Source organism: Struthio camelus, chromosome 4 (genome assembly GCF_040807025.1).
Source record: "Struthio camelus isolate bStrCam1 chromosome 4, bStrCam1.hap1, whole genome shotgun sequence".
NCBI lineage: Eukaryota > Metazoa > Chordata > Aves > Struthioniformes > Struthionidae > Struthio > Struthio camelus.
Genome location: NC_090945.1, coordinates 33281024 through 33303377, shown reverse-complemented (window position 1 = coordinate 33303377; position 22354 = coordinate 33281024). Strand labels below are relative to the sequence as shown.

At 41.6% G+C, this 22354-nt stretch overlaps 1 protein-coding gene across 2 annotated transcripts in view; it reads left to right on the top strand.

Annotated features, from left to right (window-relative positions):
* The first annotated feature begins 1133 nt into the window (after nucleotides 1-1133).
* RNF150 (ring finger protein 150) overlaps nucleotides 1134-22354 on the top strand; it is a 131711-nt gene continuing 110490 nt past the window's right edge. For both annotated transcript variants that reach the window (XM_068942122.1, XM_068942121.1), the window contains exon 1: nucleotides 1134-1637. In XM_068942122.1, the coding sequence (XP_068798223.1) occupies nucleotides 1172-1637 (466 nt within the window). In that variant the 5' untranslated portion in view covers nucleotides 1134-1171. The remainder of the gene's footprint in view (nucleotides 1638-22354) is intronic.

The following is a 22354-nucleotide window of genomic DNA, read 5'->3' as shown; positions in this document are numbered from 1 at the left end:
AGTGTTGTCACTCATAGCTGCACAGTAAGGAATTCATTCGGTTTGTATTTTAAAGCCTGTACACACACACACACTGAAACGCAGGTAACATTTTAAAAGCAGTTGACAAGCATTTTCCCCGCTAAACCGTATGGCACAACGTCGTTGTAACGTCTGCCTTTGCAGTGACAGCAGAGACGTCCTCGGGATGGTCCCGGAGCTCTGTTTATGAGGAACCCATGAGGAACCCAGCTCCTGCCAGACCACCTGCCCCCCCCCCCCCCCCCCCCCGCCGTGCCCTGCTGGCAGGGGCAGGCGGCAGCCGCTTCAGCAAGAGCCAAAGAGCGCCTCAGTTCGCGAGTGTGGTTTTTTTTAATTTGTCCTACAGCAGCAGTCAGGAAAGCGGACCCAAAAAAACAAAAAACAAAAAACCAAGGATAAATTAAAATTTGGAGGTGCGGTTGGGGGTGGGGGAAAAAGCACCTCCTATTTTGGTGCTTCTCGGGCCGCGCTGGCTCCCTGCGGCAACCGACCGTTACCCTCAGCCCCAACGGTCGCCGCGGGGTTCGCGCGCCGCCGCGCCCCGGGGGGGGGCTGCCGCCGCCGGGGCCGCCCGTCTGCCGGCAGGTGCCGCTGCGGGGCCGGCGCGGCGCGGCGCTCGGCTCCGCTCCTCCCGCACACGGCGGCCCCCCTCGGCCTCGTAGCCAGCGGGCGGGCTGCGCCGGGCGCCCGCGCGCGCCCGTGTGTGTGTGTGGAAATCCCCCCCCCCCCCCCGCCATTCCTCCTCCTCCCGCCTCCTCCCCCGGCTGCCGGCTGGGCCGGGCCGGGCCGGGCTGGCAGCGGCGGCGGAGGCAGCTGTGCGGGCAGGGCGAGGGAAGGCGGGGGTGAAGGAGAGGGGCAGAAGGAAGGGAGCGCGGCGGGGCGGGGAAGGGGGCGAGCCCGAAGGAAGTCCCGCGGCCCCGAAATGAATTAGGCAGCGGAGGGGAGGACTCCACTCCCCCACCACCACCACCAACCACCACCACCACCTTCCTCCGCGCACACGGAGCCCGGCGGGAGCAGCAGCGCCTCGCACCGCGCCGGCTGCTCCCGTCACACACACACACACACACACACACGGGCAGGGCGCAGGCAGGCGGCGGCGGGGGCGGGCCGGCCGGCCGGGGGGGGGCGGCGGCGGCGGCGGCGGCAGATGAAGATGGCAATGTCTGTGATCCAAGCGTGCCGCAGCCTGGCTCTCTCAACATGGCTGCTGTCCTTTTGTTTCGTGCATCTGCTGTGCCTGGACTTCACCGTGGCCGAGAAGGAGGAGTGGTACACGGCCTTCGTCAACATCACCTACGCCGACCCGGCGGGCGGCAGCGCCGAGCTCCGCAGCGAGAAGAGCGAGTGCGGCCGTTACGGCGAGCAGTCGCCCAAGCAGGACGCCCGCGGCCAGGTGGCCCTCTCCGCCTCGCCCGCCGACCGCTACGCCTGCGACCCCGCCACCCGCTTCAACGCCCCCGCGCCGGGCAAGAGCTGGGTGGCCCTCATCCCGCGGGGCAACTGCACCTACCGCGACAAGATCCGCCACGCCGCCGCCCAGAACGCCTCGGCCGTGGTCATCTACAACGTGGGCTCCAGCAACGCCAACGAGACCATCACCATGCCCCACGCAGGTGAGTTGGCGCTGCCGGCTGGAGGCGCGACGCTCGCCCTTGGCCGCGCGGCACGTACCCGGGCGCGCCTCGACGCCTTGACGCCGGCCGGACCCCGCTCGCCCGCGACGCGGCGACCCGCCGGGCAGGAGGTGGCCGCGGGGAAGGCGTCCTCCTCGCGCCTCCCGGCAAGGCCCGGGGTCGCCTGCGAAGGCCTCGCCGAGGCGTTGGGTGCCCCTCGGGGGGCCCTGGCGAGGGATCGGCGTGCTGCCGGCGGCGATACGCGCGGAAAAGTTTGGGAGTTGTAAAGTTGGGGCTGCTTGGAGGAACGGACGGGACCCTGAGCCCACCGTCTATGCTTTGCTGGGCCCGGAGGATCCTCCGGCAGGTGCCGTGTGGGAATAGGTGTGCTTGAGACCTTTGGAAGAGAGGAAACACAACGTTTATGGCTTGTGGTTATCAGGAGGGAGGTGCAATAAAATAGGAAACAGAGAGTCCGCTCTCTTTTCTGCAACTGTGTAAAAGCTGTGGGACCAAGTAGGAATGCCGAGTGTCTGATTTGGTGATAACATGTGATATTTTGTCTAGAATTGGAGGGGGGGGCCAATTCCCCCCAGGTGAACCCTGTGGTAGGGTATGCAGTGCCGCACACGGGTGCGCAGGTCCCAGCATGTGCTGGTCAACTTGAAGTGAAGGCGAGTCCAGTCATCAGAAACAACCCAAACCTCCTGTTACGCCCACAAACAAAAACACTGTTTTTGTAGCAATGTTTGATCTGAAAAGAACGCTGTTTTAAAAACAGATCACCAGATTTATATTTAGGGACAGTGTTTTCTGCCAGGGGTCATTGGTCTTTTATACCAAGAGCATATTCCATGGAGACTAAAATGCCACCTATTGTGAAATCTCCTTTTGGTTTGCATCCAATAACTAATCATGCCCAGCTGTTTCATGCCAATTGAATCTTAGCAGACTTGGGGGTAAATTGAAACACAGAAAAGTTGCAAAACAAGATATTATTCTAATGATACTTTAAAGTCTCCCAGTACACTAACTAGCATGGACGTGCTGAAAAACAATTTGTTGCCTTTCTAACACTATAACATTGCTGATGAAAAGCAGTGCCCTTGGAAGCTCTTGTGTGCAGCCTCTTAGGAGATTAACTGTTTATTTGGACAAATTCATGTTTCTTTGATGGGATCAGTGGAGGACGGTGTTTTCTCTTTTTTAGCATTTTTCCATGGGTCTTGTAAGACAAGAAACTCCTGACCTCCTAGTTTCTTAAAACTGTACTTTATAATCTGCATATGGTTCAGTAGCTGTTCAGGTTATACTTTTTGTTACTCTCAGCATCACAGATTATTTAATGAGCAATAGCAAGTAAGCTTAGTATGCTTATGCCCCCTTAAAGTCAAGCTCAGGCTGCTTCAAAACTTAAGATGCATCGCTTGTTCTTGTCTAGTAACTTTCTTGAAAACTGCCAACATGTTGGATCAATTAATGGTTTGCCTGTTTTTAAAATATGCACTAAGCTGTTTTCCCACACAAATGGTGTTTTATTAAGAAACAGTGGGAGTAAAAATGTGTCTAACCTTTTAAAAAGTTAGAGCTTTTGTTTGTTTTAAAGTCCAAAATGAAGTAAGTAAGGAATTTTTCTTACTCAGAGTGGCCTCAGCTTTTAAAAATATGAGCACTGTATCACTTATCATGGGGATAGCTTCTTTTAAGTCATATGACTCCTTACAGCTTATTCTGAGAATCCTTTTTGAATTGATACCCGGTAAATGATTATACATTTGACCGTAGGTCAAAATGTAAGGAAACTTGCAGATGATAATCCAGACTTGTTGAGTATGATCAGCAAGACTGAAGGGGTTTCTGGGTTGATTGCATTCGTTTTAAGGAGAAGGATTTTTGTTCTGTGAGATTGAAAAATGAGTCTAGCCCTTACCTTAGGGAAAAACTTGCTCTCTGTGTACAATCAAAACAGAGAGGCATTTTAGAGCTAAGTCTGTTGGAGAAGATGGAAAACATTATCAAAAAATATATATATATTTGACAAAGTAGCAGAGGTTCAGAATTGGATTTACCTTTGTTCTTTCTTTTGTACCAGTGTTACACTAGGAGCAAGTGAGCATACAAGCTGTGAAAAAATTCTCTCTGATTTTGCAGCCTTTGATGTTCACTTGGTCCTAGTGTAAATGATAGCACAAAATTCCAAGGGAAGAATGAATCAGGTTCTCGGTTTCTGAGTTCAGCAGCATCTGTGGTGCTCTGCCCACGCCAAATCTTGTAGTGGGAAGAAAATTCCATCCTGGAAAATACTGGGTAGGGAGGGGGCTTGAAATGTGACCCCAAAAAGGCAACTTAAATATGATGATGTTACTTTATTTTTTTCTCTCACAGATTTTTGTTGAGGTTTCATTTCTAAGCTTAGAGAAAATACTGTTTCCTCTTGCATAATAATGTGGCTTCTGCCCTTACTAAAGAATTACAAAAGAGAAGAATCTACTTGAGGACCAGTATGTTTTACCTTCTTTCTTTCGCTGTCATAACTTTCTCGTATCTCTTCATTCTTTTTTTGCTGCTTCTCTCACCTCCGCTCTCATTTCTTCACCTGTACCCCTGTACTTCATTCCTTCTTCTGGCCAGGTTACTCTTTTATTTCATAGCCCTTTACCCTTACCACTTTCTCCCCAAAGCTCTTTCTTCTGCCAAAGATCTTACTTCATAGTTGTATATCCAATTAAGTTGCCTGTTCTTGGTACAGTGCAGGCTAATGAACCTCTTGCTAAAATGATACCTCCTAACCTTAAAATCTGTAAGAAACTGTAGCAAGTTAGTATTACATTTGAAAAAGGGTTGACAGACCTTCCTTTCTCCCTGCTCTCCCCTCTCTCCCCTCCTCCCAAATAGGGTGGTGTTTCATGCAAATCTATTGTGGAAATCTTCAGATACAACTTTCCAGGATTTGTATCTAGTGCACTAGACAGAACAGAGCAAGTGTTAGATTTGAACCAGTTCAGTCAGCATATTTAAAACCTTTTCTTTCAGGGAGCCTGTTCTTAGGTCATTGCTTACACATCCAGAAGAAAGAGGTAGAGTTGTGACATCTGCGTTCACAGAGTCAGAGGTCTTTGATTCTAGAGCTAGGAGATGCTCGGCATTTGCATCATCTGCTACAGCCTTTGTGAGTCACTGTTTTTATTGGCTTGAGCTATGGATATAGGAGCTTGGGTCCAACTGTATTTGTTTTTTGTCTAAGTAGATTTTAACCAGTGGATGAACAAAGCGCCTAGAATGTCTCAGTTTCAGCAGCTTCTTGTCTCTCCTAAATCAACTTCTCTAATAGAAAAGCTCTCTAATGAAAGAGAGGGTATTGTCTTTCCTTCAGGAAAATAATCCATAATGTCATCCAAGGCTCTGGTATTTTTTGTTACTCAGAAGAAATTATCTGTTATTTAGCTTTGAAAAGGCTGCTGTGTCTACACTTAATAAGTTAATATTAATTGGAAGTACTCTCGCTAGCTGTCTTAGTAAAAGTCCTTACGCTGCCTCTGTGTGCTGTGGAGACAGCTAGCCGGTCTACTAGAAGCTGATTCAAGGTGAGAGCTTCCCTCTCTTCAGCTCTCATTAGCTGTTGAGGGAATCTAGATTGACCACTGCTAACTTAGGCACCTAAGTTACATACCTGAGGCTAGGGAGGGATGTTAATTGTGATGGTACATGTGATTCACCTGTAGGTATAGAACAAATCCTTAGTAATCAAGACAGTTTATAACAATCAGTTTGAGTTCTGGGGGGCATCAGAGTATCTCACAAAATGGATGTGATTGTTAGGTGAAGTAAATTGCATCTTAAGTATTTTGGACTAGAGGCAGATGCGAGTCAGGCATTTTTATATTGTGCTGCATTCTTCATTTCCAGTGCATTCCATCATAAATCTTAAGTCGTATGCTACATGTATGACAGCCTATTTTCAATGAGAGGCAGATGCCTCATTGTTTTTTGTAATGGCTTGTACACACTGGCAGTAACTGTCAGCTGTACTTTTTTTCTTTAAGACACAATTCTCTGAGGTGCTCTAAGATGACTCTAGCTTCTTCTCTCCCTCCTCGGCCCTATCAAGTGCAGCATGTGTGCAGCAGATCGTGTGAGCAGGGCGATGGGCACCCCATCACAAAGCTAGGTGCAATCCTTTACACACATATCATGAATGTGGCCAGCCATGACTCATGCCCATTCATTTCAATGACAGTTGCTTCCCCTGAACTCAGATTTTTATTCCTTGGTCTGGGTCATGAAGTCCTCCTTTTCACATATTTTAAGATGTGTTGGTAGTAAGTTTTGGCTGTGGACCGTTCTATAGCTTTAGGACTTGTGCTGATGCACAAATTAAAATACAGACACCGGAGCAGAAAATGCTTCTTAGGACCTAGACTGGACATACATACCTTTCCTGCCATCACTAGCATTCTGGCCTACCCTATTTTCTGTGTACTGCACTTGGAAATAAGTGTTTAGAAGTTTTGGTCATCTTTACAAAAGCTAGATTTTCTTGCCTTGGATGCAAAGCATGTTGGAATGTTTTTAATTTTATTTATACTTTTTGAGCGTAGATTTAAATGTGTACATTGAGTAAATCTTACTTTTCTGCTTTATGCCACAGACTTCAAATACATTAATCAGGATTTTCTTTTGAAACTTATTCTTCCTTTGATACTCTGCTTCTACAGACTATAAAATGCTTTATATATAAAGCTGAATTTCAGCCACGGCCTTTGGGCCTATAGGGCATAACCTAATAATGAGCAGTCCTTTGCAGGTCCATGTTTTCATGTGAATGCAAACCATATGCTTTCCCACTGCTTGACTGAAATGCACAGCACCTCTTTGCACATAGTGAAATGGCATTGAAGATTTTGAGAGTGCAAAAGTTTGTGTACATAATTTGGAAGGTTCTTATAGTGACAGTCAAGATTTCTCTCTTTACAGAGTTAATTCAGTACTGTAGCTGCTTTCAGTTGTTCCTTTACCAAAACAATTGCTTTCCCAAACTTTTGTTGAATTCTCATGAGAAAAATGTGGTGACAGGATTCACGCTGAAAATAGGTATGGATAAGTGAATTAATCAGGGGTTGGAAATTCCAAGCATCCAGAGCCTGCCACAACTATAACCTGTTCTAGGCACCCAGGATTCATTCCTAACAGAAACCAGCCCAATGCAGGAAGGAAATACAGATCAGTACATCGCTGAGCCTCATCCATCATGAAACGAGAGCATGGCTGAGGTGTGCTCCCATCTTTAGGAACTCAGAGGAGTCCTGGATGCATCATGTAGGCCTAGCTGTCAGCAGTTTTTGAAAATCCAGTTCCCAATGTTTATCAAAGTTAGGGATTTATAACATTGGCTAGAGCCAGTGGTAGTGCCGATAAGCTGTCCCGCTGAGTTGACTAGTGAGCCACACTTCAGCCTACTAGTTCTGCTAGTGTTGCAGTGCTGGACTTTTCTATTGCAGCTGTGTTCATTTACGCCAAACAGTGAGGTGACCTTGTGGTATCGATAGCTGCTTTAGCTTTAATTGAGTTAAAAAGGATAATTTTGGCTGCCAGGGATTAGCACAACAAAAAATCTTGGTTTCTGGTCTTACATGGGACAGCCGCTTTAATGCTGGGGACTGACTTTTGTCATTAAGAAGATACACTTCTTGGCGTGTTGAATCTTGCATATCCTTTAAATCTTGCTTGAATGGCTTGGGTATCTCCTCCGAAGCCCATTGTAGTCAATGGGAAGACAGCGAGTCCGTTGGGCTGCAGATCAAATTGTAAGATATAGCTTGCCCTACAAAGTGGTGGAGTATTGGTTCACTGGAGGTTATACTGATCCTCCAAACTTGACTTACTGATTGCTGATTGCGAAGCAGTTGGATTCCAGCATGCCCTTTGGTTATCTGCTGCACTTGTTCACAGTGTTGTTCATACAAGTGCTCTCTTCAGCTCTGCAGAAAAAGTGATGCAGCAAGAGGAAAATCTTCCTCAGAAGCAGATCCATATCACCATTGATTCTAACTGCTGGCTGTGAATCTGGAGCTCTTCCTCTTGGTATGCTGTCCTTAGAAGAATGGTTTACCCTTGATACAGTGATGGTTCATTGCTGTTTATTCTAGTTCCGCTGGTACTCTGCTTTAAAATGGTGCCTGGTAGTTTGGGTTATCAGGATATTTTGGCGGTCTGTTGGTATTGTGTTAACTCTAATGTAGCTCACTGATACTTGCAGATATACTTCTGTGCTGGGCCCTCCCTCATGATACGTCACAGAGCACAGGGACGTTTTAAGCAGAAGGGGAGAGAAATGTACAATAACTTCCGTGTTGGCTCTTTAAGAGTGTCTTTTCCTAGTAAGAGAAAGGAACGCTTTCCACTTTTCTCGTGTAAGGGGAGGACTAAAAGAGCCTATTATTTTGCCTTGTTTGTTTGGTGGAGATCATAGTGTGTTATCATGTGAGATGACTGAGTTTCAAGTGACCTCTATCTCCTTACACCACGAGCCAGGCTGATGAAGAGTCAGATCTTTATGAAGGGATAGTCCAACTGCTTCTCTGCTTCCCAGTAACTTCTGCATAGCTAACCTCCACAGAAACAGCATTCATTTCAAGACAAGGCCCACTTTTGCCCTTTCAGTTGCGTTTGAGTGCTAGCCACTTGATGGCTTGTTTGATACAGAAGGGAGAGAACAATACAGTCATTGACTCATGGAAATCAGATATGGAAAAGACCGAGAAGTCCATGTAATCTGTCACCTTGCTAATGCAGGACTGCTTCCTACAGTATTGCCATCTACTACTGGCACAGTGCTTTTTTGCTTAGCATCTTGCTGAGAAAAGAATCCTGGGATGCTTCAGAACCCAATGCAGTCTGTCAGCAGCTGAATGGTGCTGAAGCAAGGTATGTGAAATGTAGGAGGGTATTAAACAGCAATAATATATCCTGCAATAATATTTCATTGTCGTAACTTCCTCAAAGCCATCCCAGCAGAAGGATGGCTGCTATAAAATAAGGTTTAAAGCTAACTTTAACCATTGTACTAAAGCCCCCATTGTACAAGCTGTCTTGGGGGTGTGTATGTCAATTGCGTATAGAAAGAGGAGATAAAATATTTTGTAGCTGGCTATGTCCAAACAGGCCTACTCTGCAGGGTCTTGATTCCACAGTGAGATGTGACCCAGGACTTAAGTAGTGCCTAGTTCTCTCATTTCACTCTGTGCATTTGGTTGCTCCAGGAAGGATATCTAGATGGATGGGCTGCGCGTTGCCCCCAGCACGGTTTGACCAGGCCATGAGTCCAGATGAGGAGGGGTCAAGGACTCCCCAAAGCACCCTGCTTGTTTATGAGTGCATTTAGATGTAGTATCTCAAAAGGTGATTCTATTAAGAACTGCAGCTTTTGTTACCTGGAGAAGAAAAACCCAAATCACTTAAGTAAAACCTCAACTTCTAAAATTTGTTACTGTATTAAATCTACCAACTTTATATCAACGATCTGCCTCACTGTCTGTATTAGTGGTTCCCGTTCTTTATAAACCTAAACTTTTGTAAATGAAATTGCTGTGAATTTAAGCCATTGACAGTGGGCTTAGTTTTCTTAGACATCTTTCGTGAGTGCCTTAGAAGTAGTCCTCCAGCCAGGACAGGTTGTAAATCACTGATTTAGGTGAATTTACTGTTCTTGTGGAAACACTGGGTTTGTATTCAAGATACTATATGGATATGTGGAAACACCTGTTATGACCCCAGTTCTAGTAGATGGAGAAAGGTTTTAAGGATTGGTTTGCCTGTGAGACGACAAAGTTATGTAACTGTTTTACAAGAGAGGCTTTGCATGGGCATTATTTATATGTTGGCTCCTCTTCAATAAGTTATTTGAGTTAAACTGTAGAACTCTGAACTGAGGAGAACTAAAAGAGATGATGAAAAGATTAACCAGTTTGTTTTATTACTCTCTTACACTGAAATATGAAAAGCTAGCATCTTGCGTTCTTTGCTACTTAAAGACATAATGGCTTTTTGAAATCATTATTCATTTCTTTTCCCTCTCAAGCGAGACTTATAAACAACATCAATAGAGTGAAGTGCCTGTTCATTTATTTCTGAAAGTGTAATCATATTGATATTCAGTTATACTGCTAGACCTAAGGGTCTGTCAGAGTTTCAATCCCAAATTTGACATGTTAAAGTGTGTTTAGGTATGTAATATTCCATACTGTAAATTGGAAAGATAAGCCGTTTATTTTCACTTAAAATGTATTTGCAGTTTGAGACAAAATTGGAGGGGAAGGGGAGAAGAAAATGATTATCTCTTTAGTTCCCAAAACATAGAAGCATAAATTGTGACCATGTAACTCCATAGGGTCCTGGGTTGAGTGTATCTGGTATACTCCTGAGACATGGATAAAAGCATTACATCTGCATAGGAATATGGTTCCTCCAGGGATACTTGGTATAGGATGCGTTTCACAAGTGTTCCCTCCTGCTACATGGTTAGGCATAGCTTTTTTTTTTTTTTTTTTTTAATGAATTTATATTCCACAGTGTCTTGAAGCCTTTGTCATGAGAGAGGACCACGTGGTAATGTGCAGAGTTTGCAATCTGAGGCAGTGTAGTAGGTGAATTCAGAGCAAGGGACAAGCAAAGAGACAGCACTGTTCAGCATGCTGGGCAGTGGTACCCATGTTCTGTGACAAAGCAGTTCTCTGGATCCTTTTCCATCAAGCCAGCCCCATACTACTGACATATTCATCTATATACATCATCATTTTTCCCTGAACATTGGCTTAATTATGTTGGATATTATTTTTCCTCATAATGTTTCATACCTTGGGCTTCTTCCTTTTTTTTAATATTCTCTTTGGTTTCCCTCTTACTGTTCAAATCTTTCCTTACAAGGAATCTCTTTTGCAAGTCATTGTAGGGCTATCTCACCAGACATTGTATGTATTTTAAAGAAAAGTATGCATCACATTAGTCTCGGGCTTTCAGCTTTATAAATCACACATCATTAAACTATGCTGCTTTATTTATTGCTTGGTCTTGCAGTCCCAGTCAAAATATTCCCTTCTAGCACAGTCACTGTCGTATTGTGTTGAATATGTCTGACATTACATTGCAGTAATAGCACTGGACTCAAGAGCCTAGTAGATAGTTCCTGTACACCCATCCTTAGCTCACGTACATGTTGCATATCTTAAGATGAGCGTGAAAGTGAAATGAAGGCATCAGTTTAATAAGCTGTGTGGTTTTATTATTTTGTCTAAATTGATTTGTGGAGCACTTGACAACCTTGTGCACCTCATTTTTACTCTCATACGAATAGAGTAATTCCAGTTCCTCATGATCAAAGCTCTGAGTGCCTAACAAATTGCACTGTAAAAGATTTCTTGGGTTCTCCAATGATGCAGAAGTTCTGTATTAGTATCTGGGAACGATCTCTCTGGTTTCACGTTCTGTGATGCTAGCTAAAGTATTAATACTTCTTTTGCATTTCGCTGTTTTCAGAATATATTTCTGCTTTTACTTTTTCAGAAAACTGTGTATTAGAGTATCTTAAATCTTTGGCCATATTCCTGGGGCATGTCTGTGTTTTTACTCTGAAAAATCTTTAAAACAGGACAGTCTGATGCTGCAGTCTCATTCATGATTGCTTCTTAAGAGTTGTACAGAGTATGCTTTCCCCTTTAATGCCTTTTTAAGATTTTGTTACACTCTCACTGTCTCATGGTTTTACCCACTGGTATCATGGTCCTTGAGTGAGGCAGCTTTTGCAAGATTGTGTAATCTCTGTGTGATCTCTTATCGCTTTTTGTGTCCATGTGTTTGAAGTACCATCTAGTTGTCCCTGAATCCATGCCTATCCATTGCTAAATACTATATCAAAATTTGTCGCCATGGAAAACTAGGAGCTGTTGGAATAAAACCTATTATGTCTTGTTATAATTTTGTCTTTGATGTCTTTCTCAGGTTTTTGAGATATATTTTCAATGTTTCTCAATATTTTCCCTTCAATTCTCATTGTTTTCAGCTTAGCTCAGGTATGTCCCTCAGGTATTTATGTATGATTTCTTTACTTTCTGAAGTTCAGATCCATCTTTCCCTTGATCTTTCCACCCGTTCTTTTGTTGTCCTCGTTTCTCTTGTTTATGCATTCTGCACTTATTTTGCATCTCTTCTAGGCTTTTTTTTTTTATCCTTTCCTCCTCCCCTTATCAGATTGACAACAATAGCCAAAAGTTATTGCTCTATGTATATAGTTGACTGTAAAGGGATGCAGAACAGGATTATGCACTTTCAGTTGCTTTCCCTTTGCAGCTGACTCCAGGTTTAAAGAGCATCTGCTGACTGTTGTCTGCTGCTCAGGGTAGGCTCGGAGGAGTGGGAGATAAGCAATCAGGAAGTGTGGCAGTGCTGTGTATGAATGGAAAACTGCCAGTAAGACGTAGCACGTTTGCTATGCATAGAATAGCTTTGTACTGAACACTCATAAGTCTTTTTCATGAATTCTTAAAAGACTAAATTATCATCCCCTCTATGTAAGAGGCAGATCCTGGTCTTTCATGCTTGTGCAGAAGCAGATTAAGTTTCCCCTGCTGGGGGCTAGGAAAACTATCCAGGATTTTTTCTATCAAAACTGCTTTTCTTTAGTAGAGAAATGAGTTTTCAACAAAAAACTCTGTTTTAGGAAGTTTTTGCTGTCCAGAAAAGATCTTACAATTCTGAGTTTGAAAAAAATTTCATTTGAAGAAATATTTCATGTCTCAGACTTTCAGGCTCAGAAATAGTGTCATTTCCTTTTCCTCTTTTGATGATACATTATATTTTCATCAGCTTCTGCCAGCTTTAGGCACTGACTCCACCTAAAAGCATAGACCTCGCTTCTTCCCAACTCAAATATTACACTTCTGCAGGAATCAATACATGCTTTTGATTACAAATATTGTTTGAAGAGGTTGAACTCCCCTTTGCAATGCTGAATTTTCCTTCCCTGTGGTAGAGTTACAACAGTTTTTTCTTTCTTTAGTCTGTATAGTATAATACCTTTGGCCCTTGCTATGTGTATATATATCCTTTCCAGCAGGCTTGAGACATGACTTCAGCACTGTATCTGGATACACATGGGAATGATATTTGATAGCAGATGAAAACTGTCCTCACAGACAAAGACATAACAAGAATCAGTAGTTGTCAGTGGAAGTAAGAAAAATTCAGTTTCCTAAACAGTGAAATAGTTGCCCAGACAGAAGAAGGAGTCGCTGTCACTTAATATTCTTTGAATGGGCTTAGATAGCTCTCTAAAAGACAGATCCTGGCAAATTACTGCATCTGATGGGAGAATTGTGGTAGCATGTGTGCAAAGAAGATTAGAGGAGGTGATCATGGTAGTTCTTTGTGGTTTTAGGGACTGTACATCTCTGGAACTACTAGCCAGCATCTGGAGACTATCAAAACAGCTGTGCAAAAACAACATCACTCACACTGAGTGAAGATGAACCCTATGACTTGAAGCATCTGTTCCTCAAGACAAGATCTCTGCTCAGCATGTTGTTTATCACCAGGAAAGAACTTAGCTGGGTGATACTGATGAACCAATGCTAGCTTTTTATTTCTTTGTGACTGTGCTTCATAGAAGAGAAAGATACAAGAAAAGTATCTTCCAAGCCACTTCTATTTCTTGTATCTGAAGATATGCAGCAAATGCAGACGGCTACCTCTAAGCCTCCACAAAACGAGAATTTGCTGGACTAGCTGTGGAAGATGCTGTTTGACCTCAAAAAGAGATCCAAAGCCTTTATCTTACAAAACTTATATTTAAATAGTCAAATGACAGCACAAGGGGATATCATGATATAGTGCAACCAGGAGTGGCAAAGATATCACACATGGGGATGAATTAACTCTGTGTCAAAAGCCTATAGTACTGTCATTCCCTTTCCAGAGGCCTGCCTAAAATAGCCATTAAGTGAAGGGTATGTGGATGGACCGGACTCCTGAAGAGCGGAAGTCGTGTTAATGGGAAAAGAGGAGCTGTTAAACTAGCATATTCCTTCAGTAATATCATCAAATGGGAGACATACAGTTATTCTTCCTCTCGGAGAATATGAAACTATTTGACTAATCCATATATCTTATCTCCATTTCAGTTCTGTACTGACTCCCGCTTGTCGCTAGTGTCCACTGTTGTGATCTCTGAATTTTTCTTGTTTGTTGTCTCTTTCCTGTTGGTCCCCGTACTTTCTTGCTTCCTTTATGGATGGTTGGAACATGCCCTGAGATGATGAGGATCTCGGTCCACTTGTGCTCAGGGTTGAGCTTGTAAGTTTTCTAGCAGCCTTTAGCAGTTTCCTCACGTTTCTTGGTGTTTCAGGATAGGGAACTGCATTGCTAGAAAGCTACCAAAAAGCATAACTGTATGGAAAAGTACTGAGCTACCCTGGAGGCAGTCAGGATCCTCTGGTGGGTGTTGACTCTCCTGGCCACTCATCTGTCCTTTTCACTCCCCTGGCCTGCTAACCCTTGCTTAAGAAATCACGTAAGAAAAAACTGGTTTTTATGCTTTTCCTCCACAAACGTTCTCTTTTCTTTATCCATCTAAGTCCCAGGCTTATTTTTTTCCTGTCTTAGTCTACCAACCAGATGTCATTGAGATGCAAATTGCAAAAGTCCATAGCCTATATTTCAGAGGAAATATGACTCTGTTATTATTTTTCTGAATTTATAATTTTTAATGGCTGGTAGTTCAAGGAATTTTTCAGCAAAAGAACTGATATCATCTAGTTTCTAAATACGCATGGCCTTTCACTTCTCTAATAACCAAGGGTTTTCATTCCTGTTAACTGACTTACATAACCATCTTTCTGCTATTATACTCATGAAAAATAATGAAGCAAGCACTGTATTGTTAGTATGGAATATCTTTTATTGATTATCTTGTGCATCTGACATGTAGAATCTCTTCTTTAGTTCTCAACCAATACAGTGTTTAAACAGCATAATAACTGTGCTGTTGGTCTTTCCTGGACAATTTATTTTGTGTCCATAGTCCAGAAATATATTTCCCTAACTCAAAGATAACACTGCTAGTTTTATTGCAAAGCTGTCATCTTTGGCTCTGTGACTAGTCAGATCTATATTTGGATTAGCCTGCAAAACAGGAGCTACTGTGTATATATATAAAACAATTGACAGTTTGCTACTAATGATACCAGGGAGGAAAGTATAACAATGTCTCACGCTTTGTATAGATGAATATGACAACTCCTAAAATCTTTTATTTGCATATGAGACCGATATTTAAAAATCATATCTCACTTATACTAAGATAGTGGTTTTACTGCCATAAAACTCGCTAGCAGGTGTTTTAAAATGTAGTGTAGACATTATTTTTAATGTCTACATTACACTAAGGTAATTTGGAGAGTGTTTTCACATCCTAGTTCGGGAAAATATTCACACAAATGATTATCTTTAAACTCATGTTTAGTTCTCAGTAAGAATAGGTCTAGAAGTTGAGTGCCTTGCCTAAATGTTGTTGAAAATGGCTTTATGGGAAAATATTGTCTGTGGCTAGAAGCAGAAGTGTCTGGTGTAGCCCAGAGATTTATTATTAAGGATGTTACTGTGGTAATCTTGTGGGACCTTATACCCTCTTCTAATACTGTGAATAGTCAGCATCCTCACAATCAGGCCCTCTTCTTTATTTAGCAGGTGCTTTATAAAGACCTAATAAAATAGGTGCTTTAATTATTTTACATTACTCCACCTTGGTTGGTTTCTGCTTTCTGGGTTATCAGACCTGTCTGAATGACAGTGAGAAACAAGGGTGCCTCTTTCAACTTCAGTGAACACTGTTTCCTTTCCCTCCGAGGAAGAGTTGGCCACCCAAACCCTTTAAAACCCAGATGCTATCTCATCTAGAAGGTATTTTATTTAAGATCTATTACTAGTGTATGCAGAGGAATAATTATACATGTGATAAGGGTGGACAAGTTGTTAAGTTATTTGCAGATGGCTCATAGATTGTACTGCCCAGCTGAACCAGACAAGTCCCTGTAATTTAAATAGCCATAAAGCATTTTTTTGCTAATCAGAGAGTTGCCTAATTGGGAAATACATACATATTTAAGAGCCATCAGATGTACAGCAGCTCCACACCTTAAGTCCGTTCTAGTTTGGGAGTAATTACTGTGATGTTTTGCAGATTTGGTTCCAGTAGTTACAGTTTTTCATCCTCCCTTGTGGCCTTATCAGTCTGTCAGCTTCATTTTGCTTTGAGAAATTCAGGAGAGGCTTGTTTAATGTTCTTAATGGTGTGTGTCACTTCTGAGCAGAATGTGCTCTCTGATTAGGGCAGTGTTGCAGGTGCTGGGGAAAACACAGCCACTTGGACAGTATTTGGTGTATGTTGAGAGGATGGGAAGCGGTAGTCAAGAAGAAAAGTGTGCATTAACCGTTATTCTTCCATTAAATGTTCCTGTAAATTAAGTGCAATATTTAGTTATGGTTATCCGCCGGGAAATAATACAATACTTACTTTTTAATAGCCTTTAAGTAAGTAAGCAAGTAAGTATGCCCAAGACAACCATATTAAAATTACAGGAAGACTTGCCAGACCAGGCAAGTATTAATGTATAGTAGGCAAGTATTAATTACTACAGGGGGTGGCTCAGTTGTGTGTCTTCAGTGCTCTGCAGATCTGTATTCATGAGCACAAGCCTGAGAGATCCTCCATAATCTCAGTGAGAATGGAAGTCGGTGGGAGTGGAGGTGACTAGCATCTGTCTGTGGCTTCGCAAGCCTGGTCCTTAGTTTGCTGTCTCATGTGTCTCCTTGTTTAATAAAACAGAATTGGAACCCATCCATCAGAGAATTATTTCAGGTTTGATTAAACCTGATGTTCATACTGTTATCCAACAGTGGTTTCCACGTGGCGTTGCAAGCAGATTTTCAGTATGTGAGTGTGTGTTGGGTCTTTATTCAAGAGCACAATAGTCAGCTGCAAAAAATAACTGAAATTTCATTTTTGTTTTCGGTCTTTAATAACAGTAATGTCCCCATCAGTAAAAGGCACAGCATTTAAATACTGTCAGGCTATAGCAATGAAGAGATTGTACCTTTTTCTTGTGGAAGTTCTTACAGTGTGCAGACTTGGTATCATGGAAACTGTGAGAACGTACTAAGTTTTAAATGAGTGGATGGATTTTATATCCAGTTTTCTAGCTACTTTAAAGAAGGATACAGACAAATTGGCTGGAAAGGTTACAAAAAATTCACAGAAAAAAGTATCCTGTATCAGTATGATGGTCTCTGCAGTTCTTATTTAGGGGATTGGGGTTACACCGGGCTTTAAACGGAATTTTCACCAGCTGTATTTTCTTTATGCAGACTGCTTTTAGGACAGTTCATATAATGATTTCTGAACTATTAGGTTAGCCATCATCGTGTTAAGAGTCTCCCAAGTCCCCATTCCATTTATTTACATTTTAAAATGTAAATCCTGGAAAACTCCAATCCCCAAATCTTTCCTTTAGAAAAAGCAAACCATGTTTGCTGATTGATAGCCATGTACTTACCTATGCCATTAATTTGTAACATCCGCTTCTGAAATCCTAATGCTGCTGAAGTCAATGCCAATGCTTCCTGAGGGTTTCACGGTCAAGTATTGAATCAAGGAAATAAACATCTGAACTTATGATATATCTTGTGCTGCCCCCATAGTGCAGAAAAGCACGCATTCATCACGACCCAACTGAAATAATTCTATTTTTCACTATCAGCCTCAGTGGAGTATAAACATACTGCATTTCACATGAACTGCACATATGGATCAGATTCAAGTAACACAACCAAAGCCATACAACAGGCAATACCAGGGGCTTCATTAAGCTCATTTTGTAATTGAGTGGAATTACCTGCCAGCCTGAAAGTGCCTTAAAGCTGTAGGTATTAACTTGCATGACCTCTCCAGCTTATTTAATAAAAGGTCTGCTTGGCCCCAAGTGATTGTATAAATGATGTAGCCGTTGTTACATCTGTAAGACAGCTAGAAGTTAGTTTTCTTACCTTTTGAAGTGCTTGAGGTAGTAGGTCATATCTTATGTATATTTCTGCCAGTGGGCTTCAAAACAAAATTTTCTGAAATCTGCTACGTAGCTAACATGTCATTCTCACAAGGCTTACGGCTCTTGTGTGAAATGAAAGGAAGCAAGCTGGGCGTGTGCGTTAGAATTGTGTTGCAGGAAGAGGCTGCAAAGCTTGGTTTGCAAGATGTACATGCCTGCTAGCTGATCCCCAAGAGCAGGCAGCAGTCAGCCTCATAACAGCTGCAAGAGATGTTGCTGCCTGCCAGAAGTCATAGCTCAGATCAGAGCTTCTAAATCTCAAGCAGGTAGTGGCTGAATGCACTGCAAAAAGACCTGAGCTATATTTGGAGGGTGAGAGCAGAATAGTTTTCACGCCTTTCTTCACTAACTGGTATGCTAAGAAGGAATGGCAATGATGACAGCCTTATCACAGGAAGAATGTTTCGATGATAGTTGTTAGGAGAATGCTCAAAATTAGTATTTATAACGTTCATTGAAGGAGTAGAATCTGCCTTCTGTATCATCCATCTATATGTCAAATAATTGTGAACAGTTGTCACAGAAATAGTTAAAGAAACGAAGTCTATCCACCTGAAGCCTAGCAGAGGTCGCTACCATGTTTCCAGTCTGACCAGATTAAGATGGCATTTAATACAGGCTAAATTTGTTCCAAAAAGAGGATAACCGTAAGTTGTAAGATCTTGGAATATGGGATTGGTTAGTGATTTTTTTTTTTCACGTGCATAGTGTGTTCCCTCCTCCTCCCCCCCCCCTTATTTTCTGTGGAAATACTTTTTGAGTAAAAAGAACACAATGCAGGAAATACTGCATGGCAACTTCAGTGCCTTTTTTCCAGCATGCATATTGTGTTTTGAGTGATGCTGATCAGTTTTGAGAGCTTGTGGGATTTCCAAAACCGCTGTGTTAATCTCATTTGGCTCCTATGCCATATTTCAGATAACTCTCTCTCCTTGGGATCTGATGACAAAATATTGAAAGATGTGATTTGTAATGCAAATGGTTTATTTTTACTCTTCACTACACTTTCATTTCTGAAATCTGTGATTGTTTAACCCCTTTGTAAGTCTTCAGCATGCCTTTATACAGTGTATCTCTTTGCTAATAGAGATGTGTGCTAATGAGAGTCTGCCTCTCCGTTAATGTAGGCTTTGCTGTATCCTAACGACCCGTTCCCTTTTCATCCCTCTGATCCAAATTAATCCTAAGAGTCTAAATGCAGAAAGAAGTATCAAATGCTCAGCTATGCGTAACAAAAATGTTACAATTACGTAGAAGTATCAAAAATCAAAGGAGAGATTCTGATAGGTGATTCAGTGTAGAAATAACAGTAGCTGGAGTTCATGATTCAAGCTGGTAGTTCTGATGTGCTGACACCCATACACTGCGTCATCCAAGGCATAAAAGCTAAATGAAGAGAGAGAGAGAATAAGTCGTCATACAAGAACCAGGGTAAATAGAATTACGCTCCTTTGATGTCGTCTCACATACGAGAGGAATTGGTCTTTGCTGAAATCTGAATATAGGAATGTGTGAGCAGTAGGAAGATTACCAATGGAGCAAAATTTCCAATATTTACCATTAGCATTCCTCTTTGGGAGGCTATATGTAAAAACAGCAAATAAGTTTAGTTTAAATAAAATTAGCATGTAAATGTCCAAAACAGTATGGTATAGCATCTGTGCTGCATATTCAGAGAATAACTAGAAATTACCATTAACTTGGAGATGGTATTAAAACAAATCCTGGTTTAGCGTTGATTGTATAACTTAAGCACATCCCTCTTACATTTTTAGCTTTGTCTGTATACTAAAATTTGGCAAGTTTGGTGCAAGACCAGGTTTCTGAACATCTCAGATAGTTTTTTATAGGAAGTTCTTGCTTCAAGTCATTTTTACAAGTTATGCAATTCATAGTCAATCTAGAATTCTAATCTGAATTTTCTGGCTCTGCTACACATTCAGATAATCAGATTTTACGAGGAAATATAGCACTTACCTTATCTGTTGCAAATGCATCCAGCATGAAAAAAACTTATAATTAGCAGATCCTATAATCTGTGCTGGTATTTGAGTACTAAAAATAAGGAAATTAATTAGCAATGTACCGTGATATCAGCATTATGTTAAGTGCAGTTGTCTTCATCATCCTCAAAGCTCACCTAAATCTCACAGTGAAATGGTGGAAACCGTATAAAGAACTGTGTCACAACATCGGTCACAGTTGCACAAAACGTAATATGGGAAAAAATGTACTTTTCAGTAAAGCTTGCAAATATTGAGAGGCAACTCTGACAAATACTTTGTTTTAGAAGTACAGGTACTCTGAAGAGATCATTTCAGTAGTGTTATGAGTTTGCTTGAAAAGTAGGTGCTAAGAGCAATTTATTTCTGACTGAGTAGTCAGGAGCAAAGTCTGTATTCATGCTCTTGTAAAGAGAACAGTACAGAGGAAGGATTTTTGCCTGCTTAAGACCGTTTTGGACTCATATAGGCACATAACTCGTACTTAGGCATCTCAATACCTATTTATTTATTTATATATATTATTTGTAGGAGTAAATGAAATCCTCTGCCTGAACATATAGATGTGTGTGTGTGTCTATGTGTTCTTACACACACACACACACACACACACACACACACACACACACACACACACACACACACCCCTATAAAAATAGTAGCTTCCTCCAGGGAGATTTGGTATGAAATAACTTCACTTGGCTTCTATTCTTTAATTCACAGCTGAGCCAAGGAATGCAGATATTTGAAACAGTTATTTTGCCAACAAATGATTATTAAGTACCTATCTGTGCAGATGTACTCAGCCCTTTTTCATGTCCGTATGAGATGGTGGTATTATTCTTATTAGTTGCTTTGCGGTTCATTGTAATTGCTATTATATAGAACATGAATACAAATGAAGTAATAGAGCTGTCTGAATTTTTGACGGTTTTCAGGCACCCCTTTTTCTGTGCCCTTTTCTGATTTTTGGGGTTTTTTTGGGGGGGGAGGAAGGGAAGAGGGAGAAAGAAAAATTATGTCTCAGAGCATAACTTTTCAGGACTTAGAATTTAAATAAAAATTTTTATATAGTCAACTCAGGATGCTATGTGGACCTGCAGCCTGTACATACGTAGATGAAACAAAGCAGAGATAGGAATTTGCCTTTTAGTTATTAGCATTTTAGAGTACTAGAAGCAAGAGAGTCCATCTAGAGATGAGTTTCTCATAGTTTTTAGATACAAAAGTTAAATGAATGAAATAAATATTTCTTCCTGTATTGTTCCAACTGCTTGATTAGAAATGAGTCAAAGAGTGGTCTCTATTCTTATCCATTGGATACGTGTATTCCATGATAGAGCTCAGATACGAAATTGAAAAATTCTGTTAAGGTGTTCAGCTTCTCAGCTAAAAAGACAGGGTTGGTTATAGGAAAACTGTAGAGATTAGTTTTATAATCCTGGCTCCTCATGCTGAAAATACTCATTCAGGCAAGTACCTCATGCATATAATGAACTTACTTGATCTATTTATAACTTTAGTTATCAAATGTATGTTTTTACCCAGATGGTGCTCCTTAAATTTCACTGGGCTGTGCGTATGAGCAGCAGTTCACGCTGCAGATCACACTGTAGGACAAGCATCCAGACAGCAAACAAATATACTTAACTAATTATGAACATTTATTTAATTAGTACAATACTTATGACTCTCTAACTAGTGTCTCTCTGCAAGAAGGATCTGTAACTGATGTAACTTGAAACAGAAAATTGCCCCCATATTTTAAATGTAATTTCCTTTACAAAGATAAATAATGTCTGATATTAATAAATGGAGGAACTGACACACAGCATGGAGTAGCCAAATCTTGCAGTGTATCAGGAGCAGAATCCAACTTTCCAGGCTCCCATTCTTTTTGTTGTAGTAGATTGTGCTCCTCCCCACGGCACCTTGCTTCTTGTGTATGCTTGAACTCCCACCAAGACAGGTTTGCATTTATTCTTGTAAGCAAGATTCTCTGAAATTTTCCTTGGTGCTTAGATGAAGTATATTTGTATTAATTTATTCCATAAGCTATTCTTGTAATTCTATTTTTAAAAGTTTATTGTTTTTAATGTACATTCTGTAATTCTACTAAGGGTTAAGTTCAGTTTACCAACTCATAGTTTACTAAATCTCAGAAAATAGTAGCTGTGATGGGGGAACATAATCCAGCAAGGAATGCTTGCATCAAACTATTGTTGAAGCAAGAAGCAAATGCATATCCCCATGACCCTCTACTCCTACTGAAATAATAGATTTCATGTTAAATATCAAACTTGAATAATACACTTTTTTCAAACACTTCCAGCCACTGAATGTTGTTTCATCTCCTGATGTCCTGATGATATTTGCCAAGGCTATCTGGGGCACATGAATACACCTAAGATGGCTAATTTTAAGATCACATGGGCAGATACTATGACTGCATGTAAGGATATCTGCAGCTGTGTTGGAAGGTTTACAGATGGAAGCCCACTTTGAGTCCAGGCTAAAAGTGTTCTTTTTCCTGTGCATCAAATGTCAGGATGCCTCCCATGTGCAG